Source organism: Arachis duranensis, chromosome 3 (genome assembly GCF_000817695.3).
Source record: "Arachis duranensis cultivar V14167 chromosome 3, aradu.V14167.gnm2.J7QH, whole genome shotgun sequence".
NCBI lineage: Eukaryota > Viridiplantae > Streptophyta > Magnoliopsida > Fabales > Fabaceae > Arachis > Arachis duranensis.
The window spans coordinates 4,557,262-4,572,345 of NC_029774.3; the positions used below are offsets into that span (position 1 = coordinate 4,557,262).

A 15,084-nucleotide genomic window follows, 5' to 3' on the forward strand; every position below is an offset into this window, starting at 1 on the left:
CTAAACAATGAGTCAAGTCCTTCTTCGAGATCTTGAATGCATGACCCCAATTTTTGTTAATGTTGCAAGTGTGAGAAGTGTTGAAGTTAATCCCACATCAAAAAAAGCAAGGAAGAGTGAGGAGTTTATAAGATGAGAGACTCATTAACTTACTACCTTAAGGTTTTGAGTTGGATGTGGTGTCTTCTTATCTTATGTTATCTCACTTTATTCCTCCCCGAAGTTTTTCCGGTGGTCGAGAACTCTCCACGATTGGATGGTTAATTGGTCTGGTGGTTTTAAGGGGTATTCAAGGTGAAGCATCGAAAGTCTTCCCAGCAAAGCTGGTCCAGACGGCGTGTCCCATGGTGTTTTGAGGCAGTGTGATGGACGAATACTCATATGTGGTGGAGGAGCTAGAGGGGAGTTGATGCTTGATGTAAAGGCTCACACACACACCCTTGAAGGGGAGATTGTTAATGTTGCAAGTGTGAGAAGTGTTGAAGTTAGACTCTTTCATACTGGCATCAGAGCTTGTTGGTATTTTTCTGGACTTGTGATTATGTGAACAATGGAAGCTAATACTAATACTAGTAGGATGATCATTCTTATTGGTTCTAATTATGATTTGTGGAAGTAAAAGATGGAAGATTTGCTTTATGTCAAAAATTTTCATCAACCAGTTTTTGGTACAAAGAGCCTAATGATAAATCTGATGATGATTGGACTTTGTTGCATAGACAAGTTTATGGATATATTAGGCAGTGTGTTGACGATAATGTGTTGAACCATATTATTAGAGAGACACATACTCGTACCCTTTGGATTAAACTTGAACAGTTGTATGCTCGAAAAATTGGGAATAACAAGATATTTTTGATCAAGCAGTTGTTAGCTTTGAAGTATACAGATGGGACATCAATGACAGATCACTTGAATAACTTCCAAGGATGAATAAGTTATCTTCCATGGGTATCAAGTTTGATGAAGAGGTTCAAAGATTGTTACTTCTTGGCTCCTTACCAGACTCGTGGGAAATTCTCAGAATGTCATTGTCTAATTCTGCTCCTGATGATGTAATCTCTATCGATCTTGCCAAGAGCAGTGTTTTGAATGAAGAAATGAGAAGAAAGTCATAAGGTACATCGACTACACATTCAGATGTTCTTGTTTGTGAGTCTAGGGGAAGAAACAAAAGTCGAGGTCCTAAAGGTAGAGATCAAAGCATAAGCAAGTCTCGAGGAAAGTATAAGAATATTAAGTGTCATCATTGTGGTCAAAAGGGACATGTGAAAAAAATTTGTTGGTAGCTAAAGAAGGAGAAAGCCAAGACAAGTAAAGACAAGAGTAAAAATAAAGATGATGGTAGCAATGAAGACAAGGTTAATGTTACTCATGATGATTTTCTTCTTGTTGAGGAGTTTGAATCTGTTAACCTTGTTGATAATAACACTAGTTAGGTGATTGATAGTAGTGCTTCTATTCATGTTACATCAAGGAGGAATTTGTTTACCTCTTATACTCCTGGTGATTTTGGTGATGTGAAAATGGCTCATCAAGGTATTGCAAAATGTACTGGTTTTGGACGAGTTTGCTTAGAAACCTCCAACGGTTCCAAGTTGACTTTGAAGCGTGTGAAGCATGTTCCAGATATTCGGTTGAACTTACTTTCTGTTGGTAAGTTGTGTGATGAAGACTTTGATAGCTCATTCTCTCGTGATAGTTAGAAGCTCACCAAGGGTTCCATGGTTGTTGCTAGAGGTACACGACACTCTACTTTTTATTTAAACCAAACAAAGATTACGAAAAATATTGTTAATGCTACTGAGTTTGTTGATGAAACTAATTTATGGCATAAGAGATTATGTCATATGAGTGAGAAAGGCATGAATATGTTATCCAAGAGGAATCTTTTATCTGGTTGTAAGCTTGCTTTACAAAAGTGCATCCATTGCTTTGTTGGGAAACAAAACAGGGTTTCTTTCAAAAGCTATCCACCTTCAAGGAAGCCGGAGATACTTGACTTGGTGCATTCTGATGTATGTGAGCTGATGAAGACAATAATACTTGGAGGGTCTATCTATTTTGTAACCTTTATTGATGACTATTCTAGAAAATTATGGGTTTACACTTTGAAGACCAAAGATCAAGTTTTGAATGTGTTCAAGCAATTTCAAGCTTCTGTTAAAAGAGAAACTGAGAATAATTTGAAATACATTCGTACTGACAATGGTGGTGAGTACTCAGGTCCATTTGATGCTTATTATAAAGAGCATCGTATAAGACATCAGAAGACTCCTCCAAAGACTCCTCAGTTGAATGGCTTGCCTAAAAGGATGAGTAGAACATTTGTTGAAAGAGTTAGGTGCTTATTGTCACAATCTAGATTGGCAAAATCCTTTAGGGGTGAAGCTTTGAGCACTGTTGTTCATGTCTTGAATCAGACGCCATGTGTTCCCTTGCAATTTGAAGTGCCAGATAAGGTATGTTAGGTAAAGATGTTTCTTATGATCATTTAAAAGTCTTTGAATGTAAAACTTTTATTCATATTCCCAAGGATGAAAGATCTAAGCTTGATGTAAAGACTAGGCAGTGTATTTTTTATTGGCTATGGCAAGGATGATTTTGGTTACAGGTTTTATGATCCTGTTAGCAAGAAGGTGATTCGGAGAAGAGATGTTGCCTTTGTTGAAGACCAAACATTGAAGGATATTGATAATACGGAGAAGCCAATGGTTCAGCCTAGTGATAATTTTTCTGACTTTGATATTACTCCCTTTATGCCTATGGTAGAAGATGGTAGAGTTGAAACTCAAAAAATGAGCATGATACAAGTGTAGGTGAAGATAGAACAATTAATCCGATACTTGATAAAGTTGGTGATGATGATCAAGATGAACAACCAACTTTGGAAATTACTGCAAATGCACTCAGAAGGACTACAAGAGAGAGGAAGCCTTCGTCAAGGTATTCTCCACATGAGTTTGTTTTGTTGACTAATGGGGGAGAACCTGAATGTTTTGGAGAGGTTGTTGAAGATGAAAGCAAAGTTCAATGGCTTGAAGCTATGCAAGAAGAAATGAAGTCCTTGCTTGATAGTGATACCTATGAGTTGGTGAAACTACCGAAAGGTATGCGAGTTTTGAAGAACAAATGGGTATTCATAATCAAGAATGAAGAACACAATTCTAAGCCTCGGTATAAGGCTAGATTGGTTGTTAGAGGTTTTAGCCAGAGAAAAGGTGTTGATTATGAGGAGATCTTTTCTCCTGTTGTGAGGATGTCATCCATTCGTGCTGTGCTTGGATTAGCAGCGTCTCTTGATATGGAGATTGATCAAATGGATGTGAAGACAATTTTTCTTCATGGTGATTTAGACAAGGAGATCTACATAGAGCAACCGGAGGGCTTTGTTGTTAAAGGAAAGGAAGATTTTGTGTACAAGTTTAAGAAGAGTCTTTATGGGGGTTAAAGCAAGCTCCAAGATAGTGGTACAAGAAGTTTGAATCTGTTATGGGGGAGCATGGTTACCGTAAGACAACTTCAGATCATTGTGTATTTGTGCAAAAATTTTCTGATGATGATTTTATCATTCTTTTGCTTTATGTGGATGATATTTTGATTGTGGAAAAAAAATGCTTTGAGGATTAATGAGTTGAAGAAACAGTTGAGCAAGTTCTTTGCTTTAAAGGACTTGGGTCCTGCCAAACAGATTTTGGGCATGACTATTACTCGTTATAGAGATTCTAAGAAGCTTTATTTGTCACAAGAGAAGTACATAAAGAAGGTGCTTCAAAGGTTTGGCATGAATGATGCCAAGTGTATTGCTAGTTCTTTTGCTCCTCATTTTAAGTTGAGCACCAAGCAGTGTCTAACCATTGATGAAGAGAAACAAGCAATGGATAAAATTTCTTATGCCTCAGTTGTTGGAAGCTTAATGTATGCTATGGTGTGTACTAGACCAGACATTGGCCATGCAGTTGGTACTGTGAGTCATTTTCTCTCTAATCCAGGTAAAGAATATTGGAATGCTGTTAAATGGATTATGAGATATCTCAAAGGTACAACTAACTTGAATTTGAGTTTTGGTGGTGAGAAACCTTTGCTAGTTGGCTTTACTGATGTAGACATGGAAGGAGATATTGATTCTCGAAAGTCTACTTCAAGTTATTTGGTCAAGTTTGCAGGGGGAGCTATTTCATGGCAATCAAGGCTACAGAAGTGTGTTGTACTTTCTACCACAGAGGCAGAGTTTATTGCAGCAACTGAAGCATGTAAAGAGTTGTTGTGGATGAATAAGTTTCTTGCAGCACTTGGTTTCAAACAAGACCGTTATGTATTGTTGTGTGATAGCCAAAGTGCTATTCATCTTGCAAAGAATTCTACTTTTCATGCACGATATAAACATATTGATGTTAGGTATCGTTGGACATGGGATGTGTTAGATTCCAAGTTGTTGGAACTTGAGAAAGTTCACATTGATGACAATGGTGCTGATATGATGACAAAAGCATTATCAAGAGATAAGTTTGAAACATGTTGTTTGATCGCTGGAATGGCGAGGGCCTCTACCTAGTCGAGAAAGGGGGAGATTTGTTGGGTTTTTTCTCTCCTTTGTGAGGCCCAAGCCCAAATTTTTTGGGGGTGTATTCTTGCACCCTAGTGTCATAATCCTAATTCAGATTTTGGAGTCATTGGGAGTGAGAGAGGGCAGCCACCAAAGTGAGACAGAAGAGGAAAAACAGAATTCCCGTTTTTATGCAAAGCAGTAAACTTCAAATGGCAGTTTCTCATTTGTTCACCGTTGGATCGGCTTGAAATTTAAACTGCATGTTCCTATCATCTTTTTCTTCATTATGGTCGGTGGAGATGTTGATTGGTGATTTTCAGTGGGAGAAATTGGTTTTGCAAGAGAGAAGTTATTTTTACACAGAGCAGCAATCTTTGAATGGCATTTTATCATTTTTTTACGGTTGGATCAACGTGAAATTTGGATTGTAGATTCTTCTCATTTTGTTCTTCATTCTGAATGGTGAAGATTTTAATTGGAGGTCTGCAAAGGGAGAAATTGGCTTCGAAGTAGCTCTATTTTTTGGGTATATTTCATCTTCTTGCTTCTCATTTGTAAGCTTTGGTGCTTTGATGTTTTGGCTGGTTATATGCATATTTTTGTACTTTGTTTGAGACTCTCTTGTACCTCATTTAATTATAGTGGAGCTATTTCATTGGTCTGGGTGACCCGTGATTTTTACCTCTCACATGAGAGGGTTTTCCATGTTAAAATCTCGGTGTGTTCTTGTTATTGTTTCACTTGCTATATTTGCTTGTTATAATTGTTGCTATATTGTGTTGTGAGTGCTTCCATATTGTTCTTGTGTTGGGTATTTGTGTCATTTCCGCTGCTAGGCTCTTTTATACTGGTATCAGAGCCAATGGTTAATCGGTCTGGTGGTTTTAAGGGGTATTCAAGGTGAAGCATCGAAAGTCTTCCCAGCAAAGGTGGTCCGGGCGGCGTCTCCCGTAGTGTTTTGCGGCGGTGTGATCAACGAATACTCATATGTGGTGGAGGAGGTAGAGGAGAGTTGATGCTTGATGTGGAGGTTCACACTTGAAGGGAGATTGTTAATGTTGCAAGTGTGAGGAGTGTTGAAGTTAGTCTCACATCAAAGAAAGCAAGGAAGAGTGGGGAGTTTATAAGATGAGAGACCCATTAACTTACTACCTTAAGGTTTTAAGTTGGATGTGGTATCTTCTCATCTTATGTTATCTCCCCGAAATCTCCCCGGTAGTCGAGAGCTCTCCACGATTGGTCCAACAATCTTAGTAACTTGTTCTGCAAGTCATCGATGTTTTCCATGTTGAATGCAAAGAACGCAATGTATCATCCACTTTTGCAAATTCATTATTGTCTTCTGTGTTGGATAACATCCTTTTTTTTTTGTTCATTGGTTTCGAAATCAACGACCAACCGCCACGTTTCGATTGTGTAGTTCCAAAAATAAAGTTCAAAAGGGATTCGAATATGGCAAAACTATTATTAAGTTAAGTAAGGCCGGGCTCACTCGACTTGGTCTCCACGCTACCACTGACCAGGAGTGCCAAACCACCTTAATAACAGAAAATAAAGAAAAAAATTATTATGATTTGCTTGTTCTTGAATTCTTTTTTTGCGCTAGACGTCGTAGAGAATTAAGAATTCTAATTTGTTTTAATTCAAATAATAGAAATAGTGCACATAGAAAAACAACATTTTACAATAAGAATAATAAAGTAAATAATTGCTGTAACGATTTGGCTGAAGAAAAAAAAGGATCTTGATAGAAAAAAAACCTAATGAATTTCTATTTTTTTTTTGGCCAAATTTTTTATTAGAGGATTTAGCTTGTATTTCAACAAGTTAACTATTTGATATTCTTTGTTGATCATAGAAGGGTTGCATTTATTTGCATGGTGACCCTTTAAATTTTCCAAGTCTTTGAAGATTGATTTTCTCACCACTTTCTTTGATGTCAAAGATTTTTTAACCTCTAGTGTTAGCTTAACTTGGCCCTGCCTTCTTCGCCGGACTATCGATTGAAGCTCGCGGCTGCACTCTTTCATGTGAAGCAGAGCATCTTTTGTTGCTGTGCATACATCTAGAAGCATCAAGGAACCTTCGAAGAGTTCATCCACCCATTTTTCGCGGGGTTGGTGGACTAATGCTTCTTGTGTTAGAGGTAATTGAAGCAAGTTTTTCGACACAATTGTGCAAATCAAGAAGGATACTTAGTTTTTTGGCTGAGCAATGAAGCAGAGGTGGTGGTGGAATCAGAAGAAGAACCCCCTACTCCTAATATGGCTAAGTATTCATTGCATTGCAGAATGATAGGGTGTGGCTTAGAAGGCAAACTATTAGAACGAGAATGGTTATGAGTTTTGATGTTCAATGAAGAGGCTTCCATGTTTTTCTTCTAAACAAAAGAGAAAATTTTGAGGGTCTTATTATTAAGGTGAAATATGTGGAATTGAATTTTCAATTTGCTTCCTTTTCTTAGCTATTATTGATCAATATATATGTCATAAACTCCATGATATCAACTTATATTTTTCTTTATGTACCAAAACAATCAGATACTAAATTAATTGTTATATATTTGTGTATAAATACATATATTATTTAATTTATTTTTAATATTTATTTTATATTTTTAACATATATTTTATACGAATAATTGATTTAATGTTGATCTTTTATATATACTTAATATAGTTGATATATAATTGATTGCTAAATGATCTAAGATTGATGAAGAAAAAAAAAATCAAAGATTTGATATATTTCTAATGTCTCCTTATCAAATCTCGACAACTCATACTCCAATTTATTTATTTTTATATTGTAAAATCACGTTTGGCCAATATTTGTTTATGGTACATTGTATCTTTATTATACAATGCACGAGGGACATTGACATTGCAATTTAGTTGCTATTGCATAATTATAAATATCTTGTCCTTTTGTGAAGTATTAATTTCTTAGAACATGTAGATACAAACTCGTTTAATGCATGAAAATAAAAAAGTTCCATGCTACTAAGCATGCGTTTGTTTGTAAATTGTAATATATATATATATATAAGTACCTACCAATAATTATTCTATAATTCTAGTACTTTCTTCCAACATTTTAATGACAATTGACTTGAGTTTTTTTTTTTTTTCCATCATCTCCTTTTGGATCCATATTAGTAGTAAACTGTAAACTTTAGTCAAATCAATATTATTTTACTATTTTTTTCTCTCTCTCTCTTTTCCTACAATGAAAGTGATGGAGTTTTGTTTTTCCCCCTTCATTGAGTTAAATTATAAGGTGCCGAAACATTATTTCCAAATATATATATAATATTTTTTTCTTTTGGCAAAATTTTGAGTTGTGGGTGATGATGCATTATAGATTATGTTGTGCTGTCTATATATAACTTAAGGAGAATCCAAAGTTATTTAATTTGTTTGATTATCCTTATAATAACAAGAAGACAATAATCAAATCATTCATTACATTCGACATGTGGAATTTGAGCTCATTACTTATAATTGATATCAATAATAGAATTTTCATCATTGTTGAACCACCAACTTGTTCAGCTTCAATATTCATTCAAAACACCATGTGGATTTAATACATGTACTAATAGTAATCAAGTTCTAAATTAACAAAAAAGAATCCTTATATAGTAACTTTAGCAGATTATGAGTAAAATGATCTGAACAGCATTGAAACATAACAGCAACAATTGAAGTCTCAAATCAAATAATGTATACTGAGTAGCCAAATTTCCATGTACAAGTTTATGAATATGATACTATTATCTACATAACTTGTTAATAATTATATATGTTGAGAAGTGAAACTCTGGTTTTAATAAGTTGCCTTTCAAGTTGCTCAATTCCTGAGTCAAGACCCTTAATACATAACTCTAAATTCTCCATAGAATTTTGGAAATTCTTAACAGACACAACACTGCTATGTTTCTGAAAGAGACACTGCAAGTCTCCATCGACCTTCTCGAATTCGTTCGTGTTTGATTGGTCTGAATCACAGCATACTCTCTTAGGCTGCATGAACTTGGAGACCACTGTCCAACTGCTCATCTTTGGTTTCGCCTTCGAGCCATAGACGAAAGATAACAAAGACTCTAATTGGATCAGTGTGAAGAGTTCTGCTTCTTTTAAGCTTCTAATCATGGACACAAATTCATCTTGAGTGTTTGAGGAAATTGGACTAATAAGGAAGCCTTTCTTGAATCCCCTGAAACTCTCTAAGGCATTTTGAATTGTCTTTTTCGCCTTCTTCCTTAAGGACAAGTATTTATCACCCTCGGATTTCAATGCTGATTCGCCCCATCTCTTTCTGCGAATGGCCGATTGAAGTCCTTGTATGCTCTCTGATGATTGTAGCAGGACATCTTTGACAGTAGCACAAGTATCCAAGAGCATCAGAGACCCTTCTAGCAATTCATCCACCGAATTCTTGCAAGATTCATGCCTGAGTTCTTGCTGCACAGTTTGCAATTGAAGTACCTTATCTGTGCATTCATACAAAGCATGCAAACCATTGAGTTTAGAGCTTGTTGATGAGGAAGAGGCAGCTTCAGAAGCCTTCAACCTCTGGAAACACTCCTCATATTGTGATATCAAAGGATGTGGCGCAGAAGGCACGCTATTCGACCGGTTGTGTGAAGATGAGTTCATATTTGTATTGTAGATATTGCAGCAAGAAAAGTTTGAGGTAGTTTTTTTTTTTTTTTTTTCTTTAGATGTTGGTGTTCTGTTGCTACCATATGCTAAATGTGTGTGTATATATATACATATATATAGTTCATTAGTTGAAGGAGACAAGAGGAATATATTCCTCTAAGAAGTGTCAAAGAATATAATCTTGATATGGATGTTTAGGACAATTTGGCATTGTTTATGAAATGCTTCCCTCTCGCCATGCTTCACAGCTCATTGTTAATTTTATTATACTAAGGAGAATCTGCAATACATTGTGCTATTGTGCATGCACTGGTATTAATATATAAGCTTGAAATTGATGTGAAGGTTCTTAAATGGAGCATGTAGGTGGGGGGCAAAAGGACAATGAAATCATCCAGTTACCATTGAAATAGGATCTTTTAAATTTGTCTATGTCTAGAGGAAATTGAACCCCTACATTCTTATATTTGATGCTGATGTTGATGTTATATGTTTTGTTGTTTCCAAGCCGTTCAATAAAGCATCTTGTCTCACTTTAATTGAAAAAAAGAGAAGTAGCATATGAATAATCTTTTCATATTAAAGTATTAAGGTTTTGGTGATGATAATTTTCACATTTGCAATGTAACAACAGATTGGTGCAGATTCGTTATAAGGACTTATGCTTAGGTGCTCTTAAAACCCTACATATATTGTACTCAAAAATCAATAAGAAAATATGACTTTAGATAATAATAATTAAAATTGATGCTTGAAAACCCTTTGTAATGGACTACTAGGACTGTAGGACACATGGTATTTAGCTATAAAAAGTAGAAGAAAAAGCTGAATAGTCCCTTGTATTGATATTAACCATTAGATTAAGATTCCACAATGTAACACTAGCACACGAAAACTGTATTCTAATGTGCTATACTTTTTTTTCAAGTGCAAGTGAATGCCACCTTTTGGGTCAATATATAATTTTGTTTAGCACATGTCTTAAACTCCACAATAGGAATCTCTTTACAAGGTTGGGAAATGATCCTTATTAGCCTCCCTTGTTTGCCATCTAAGTGAGACCACAGAAAGTTATCAACTATCCTTGAGTACCTCTACACCATACTGAATATTGCACATGCAAGAATTGCTGCTTTGAAACATAGCATGTGATGTATTTTAAATAACAAGTCGAGAGATAATTTAGAAGAATCTCATTTAGACACTAGAATTCAAGTTCTTGGTTTGGGATGTTACTACTTTTTACAAAAAAAGGCATACTTTTTAGTAACTTTGGTGATCCAATTTTGTGACTTTTGTAATTAAAAAATTTTATACATTAAACTATATAATGTTATTTTTGTATTAACATTATTTTAGTATATATATATATATATTATGCAATATAATNCAATATAACTATTAATAGGGGTGTTCATGGGTAGGACTCAATGACGAATCCAGAAAATTTTGATAGTGGAGGCAAAATATATATAAAATTATAATAATTTTTATAATAAAAATATTACGTTTACATAAAAAATTAGTTATCAAATTATCAACTATAAATTTGTATATAAATACATATATCATTTAACTTATTTTTAATGTGTATTTTGTATTTCAAAATTTGTATGTTAAGATTTATTTTGTACAACTGATTATTTTATGTATACGTAGCATAATTGTTGTTATAATTATATTTTGTTATTGTAAAATATGATTAAGTTTTAAAATATCTAATTACAAATTAAAATACTAAAATAGTAATTTAAATAATAACATATAATTTAAAATTTAATTTTTTATATTTAATATTTTAAAACCTTGACAATATAATCAAAATGTCTTTTTTTTGTATATGTCATTAAACAATCATTTAAAACTCAACTTTTATACAATTAGCTCTTGATGATATTCATAATTGAAAAAGTTCATTTAATTAGTGTAGTTATTATGAAAAAACTAAAGCTAATTTTAAAAGAAGAAATACAAATGGATAGATAATATTCTTTCGAGTCGATTTCAAAGAAAGAACATCAATCTTATTTAAATTTTATTTAAAACTTGATCATTATAATGGACATCTAATATGAAGTTCTCAAATTGGCTATCAAATGTTGAAAGTTGAACAAAAAATTATTGTGGGATCAAATTTAATAATTTAATGGGAGCAAATAAACATTATTATTATATACTACTCAATAAAATTTTAAATTCTAGTGCCCCCACACCTTAAAGAGTGGACCCGTCCCTAGTCGGACTGTGTTTAATTAGACTCAGACTCGGCCTTAAAAGGTCATAGAATCCATTTTAAAAAAAGTTAGTATATACAAATTCGTAAATTTTATATATAAAATAACAAAAGTTTACTTTTAAAAATTGAATTTAACAAATATTATATCATATTTCTATTAAAATAAATTATTTTAAAATAAAAAATATCGTATAATATAAAAAATATTAATTAAAATATTAAAGTATAATATGGTATTATTAATTTCACTCAAATATGTATTTTTATTAAAAAAAAATTTCAGACCGACCACAGGTGACGCACATCATAACTCTAATCCAATCCAAAAATAATATCGGATAAAAATAACAAACTTAAACCGATAAAACATGCCTTAAATCCGGATCGGATTTTGGACCAGGTCTTGAACACTATTAGCTATTACACTTCATCACTACCATTAAAATTCCATTAGTTTGGTATGTATAATATCCAAAATTCTATACATTATTTAGACAAAGTCAATCTTTTAGATTAGTTTGAAACCGGATCAGGGTCTTAAACAAGACCCGATCAAATAAAAGGGACGGCTTTGGGTTTAGCTAACCCAACTTGACCCAGCCCAACCCATGCTTACCCCCTAGCTAATTAGGGATGCCTTTCGACTCATGAGCCATCTAGTGGGATAGAAGTTGTGATTGTGTGTAGGTTGGTGGATGGTGATCTTGTGATGTAATGCATAGGCGTGAAAGTTGTCCAATCCATTTGATTATTACAAAAAAAAAAGGTTGTGGTTGCATAAACATTGTACCTAGCAATATGCAAGCGACCAAAAACACAATTGCAACCAAGGAGAAGTTGGTTGCCAATTAGGATTGGTCTGAAAAATACAATCACCACCTTAGCAATTCGACTATAAAGATAACCAAATACCAAAAAATGATAAAACATAGAAAGAAGGCAAATGCATTATCTAGGGAACAAAAAGATTCTCCACACAAATTCATAAATAGTGTAGTACTGAAACATTCTAGCCTGAAGTGCACATCTCAAATTGAAAGAAAGATATTTCATCAATCTTGCAAGAACTATATCTAGGTGTTTGTTGCTCTAGTGTAAATCTGCTGACTCGCGTGAGCGGAAACCAGTCTAACTGAACCTCTAGCCATCAACTCTCTTATAGCCCTCCTTGCAAGTGATCCATTAATCTGTAATAGTGAAAGGAAAGTATGACTTTTTTGCGAAGAATAAAACATTACTCATAGAGGGCTTTCATGAATCATGAATTGAGAATCATATATCCTGTTGTTCTAAGTGAAAGCAGGAAGTATGCTGCAAAAGCTACACTTAGAATGCTAAAAAAGCATAACGAAAAGTCATTATTGGAACTGTCCAACAGACATCATCAAGAGAGAAGGGATGTCAATCGTACATAAAATTGCAAATTCAAGTTTAGAATGAAGCAATTGACAACTACACCCAGACATCAAACCTGAACATTAAGTGTACATGAAACCAGGAACCAAAATGGTTATTCTAATAATTAATGCTGAGACCATTACAATTTAGTAGTTTGGTGTCCACATAAACCAATAATCTTATTGACTATCAACAGAGAAGAAAATAGTTGCAACATCCATAAACAAAGGATGATGTTGGAGACAAAATCTGGCGCATTTGACAACCATAAATAGAAGGGAAAAAGTCAACAGTATAGATAATGGATTATCTATAACAAGTGAAAGATGTGTGAAGTGTGAACAATTCCACCAAACCCGGACTTCTCATCAGGGTTACAAACTGCACTAAGGATTGAAATCCTCATAATGGCCATTGTGATTTACTAACATAAACACCAGCCAATATAATATAGCAGCAAAAATATGTGTACAAAACCATAAACACAAGAGAGCCGGTTTGTCTGCACACAAAAAGCTTGCTAGGATTAGCCCCAAATAGGGCAGGGACAAGCAGGAACATATAGGCATTACTAACTCAGAATGTCAATAGAATAACACACAAATTCAAAGAATCTTCAAACAAGATAGCAACCTTCACCACTGCTTATACTACAGAACAGCAGAACACACACCATCAACATGAACAATATATTTAATGCTTGGGAGAGTTAAGAGAAAGAGGGGTACCCTCAAACGATCAGAGAGAATGGAAGGAGTGATGAGCTTGAATTTGGGAGCTTCAGAGAGGAGCTTGTCATAAGTACCCTGATCAAACAGCACCTGGTTGTTCACCTTCTCCTTTTGCTTTCCCTTGCTCCACTTCTGTTATTCACATTCACAATAACAAAAAAATCCAAACTTTAAAATCCCCAAAATTACCCAATAGGTCAACCAATAATTCATTTAGAGCCCAAAAGAAAAGTACATTTATTTTAAATATTCAAAAGAATAAAAGGGGACCTTCTTCTTCTGCTTGCCACCACCAGATTTGGCGGGTTTAGAAGATGGTGGAGGAGCCTTATCCTTCTTTGGAGCCTGCAATCAACAACCCAATGAAGCACTTAGAGTGATGTGTACTGAAATTTTGAACATAAAAGGGCATAAGAAACATAGAAAATTGGAAGATGACTGAATAGAATCGAACCATGAATTCGGGTGAGAGGAGAAGAGAAAGGGAAAAGGGGGTACTTTGAGGAAGAGGCGCAAGTATAACGAAGAACATGAAGGCGATGAGAGTAGGGATCGCAGTAGTACCCGTGCCCGCGGGTACCTACCCGCCCCTATCCGGTCGGGTCTGAATCGTGGCGTGTTAATGCGCGGAGCGGGGTCGGGTTCAAACTAAACCCGTCCCTATCCGTCCCGAATATATATATATATATAATTTTAGAAATTAGGGTTAGTTCTCATTTTTCACTGTCACTCCCATTTAGTTCTCAACCCTCTTTGTCACTTCTTCACCTCTTCTCCAAGGACCATAGCCTCGGTTCAGCTACACCAGACCACCAGTTAGTCGCCGACTTGTCGTCACAGTTCGTTCCGTCGCAGTAAGCCGGTCGGCGTTGTCACAGCCGCCATCGCTCACCAACCCAAATAATTAGGGCTCAGATCCTCACCAGATCCCCACGTTGGTGTCGGCGTCGCTCCCGCTTCTCGCCGTCACTGACTCATTGTCTTCGCCGACTCGCCTCTCCGATCTGTGGTCTCTGGTCTTTGTCGTCCCTCCTTCATCCCTCGTCGTCTTTCTGGTGACTGGTAAGCACTAAGCACTCCTTGCTCACAACTTATTGCTTTCGTGCTTCTTCAATTTTTCTTTTTAAGTTAGTTTTTATGATTTAAGTTTTATGTTAAAATAGTTAAGCAAAAACTAAAATTAATTTTGATACTCAAAAGATCCTAAAATTCAGTGCATGGAATCTTTTGATTGGGCAGATTCCTACTTTAATTTGGAAATTATGTGATAGAGTTGTTTCTCTTAGGGTTTATGAAAATTCCTTTTATCAGTATATTTCAGAACCTGCATTGCCTAACTCTTCTTCTTGTAAGAGTCTTAGTTTCTTGATTTGGGTGATAACAGATTCTTTGGGGAGTTTCCTAAGTTTGTTACTAAGTTTGGTGGGTTAAAACAGTTTGATTCATATAACAATATGTTTGTTGATTCAATTTTTCAGACTTAGTTGAAATAAAGCTTGAAAA

At 34.9% G+C, this 15,084-nt stretch overlaps 2 protein-coding genes and 1 pseudogene across 2 annotated transcripts; all 3 read right to left on the reverse strand.

The window, feature by feature from the left end:
* Positions 1–5,444: 5,444 nt before the first annotated feature.
* Positions 5,445–6,920, reverse strand: LOC107477047 (uncharacterized; annotated as a pseudogene).
* A 1,372-nt stretch (positions 6,921–8,292) lies between these two features.
* On the reverse strand, positions 8,293–9,283 carry LOC107477123 (uncharacterized). The gene has a single exon (XM_016097082.3). It carries the CDS (start codon positions 9,208–9,210, stop codon positions 8,341–8,343), a length of 870 nt encoding a protein of 289 aa, XP_015952568.1. The 5' UTR covers positions 9,211–9,283; the 3' UTR covers positions 8,293–8,340.
* A 3,088-nt stretch (positions 9,284–12,371) lies between these two features.
* LOC107476653 (40S ribosomal protein S25-2) lies at positions 12,372–14,153 on the reverse strand. The gene is made up of 4 exons (XM_016096504.3): positions 14,036–14,153; positions 13,852–13,926; positions 13,579–13,713; positions 12,372–12,639 (listed from the first exon to the last, which is right to left on the reverse strand). The coding sequence occupies exons 1-4, from the start codon at positions 14,111–14,113 to the stop codon at positions 12,526–12,528; spliced, it is 402 nt and encodes a 133-aa protein (XP_015951990.1). The 5' UTR covers positions 14,114–14,153; the 3' UTR covers positions 12,372–12,525.
* Positions 14,154–15,084: the final 931 nt, after the last annotated feature.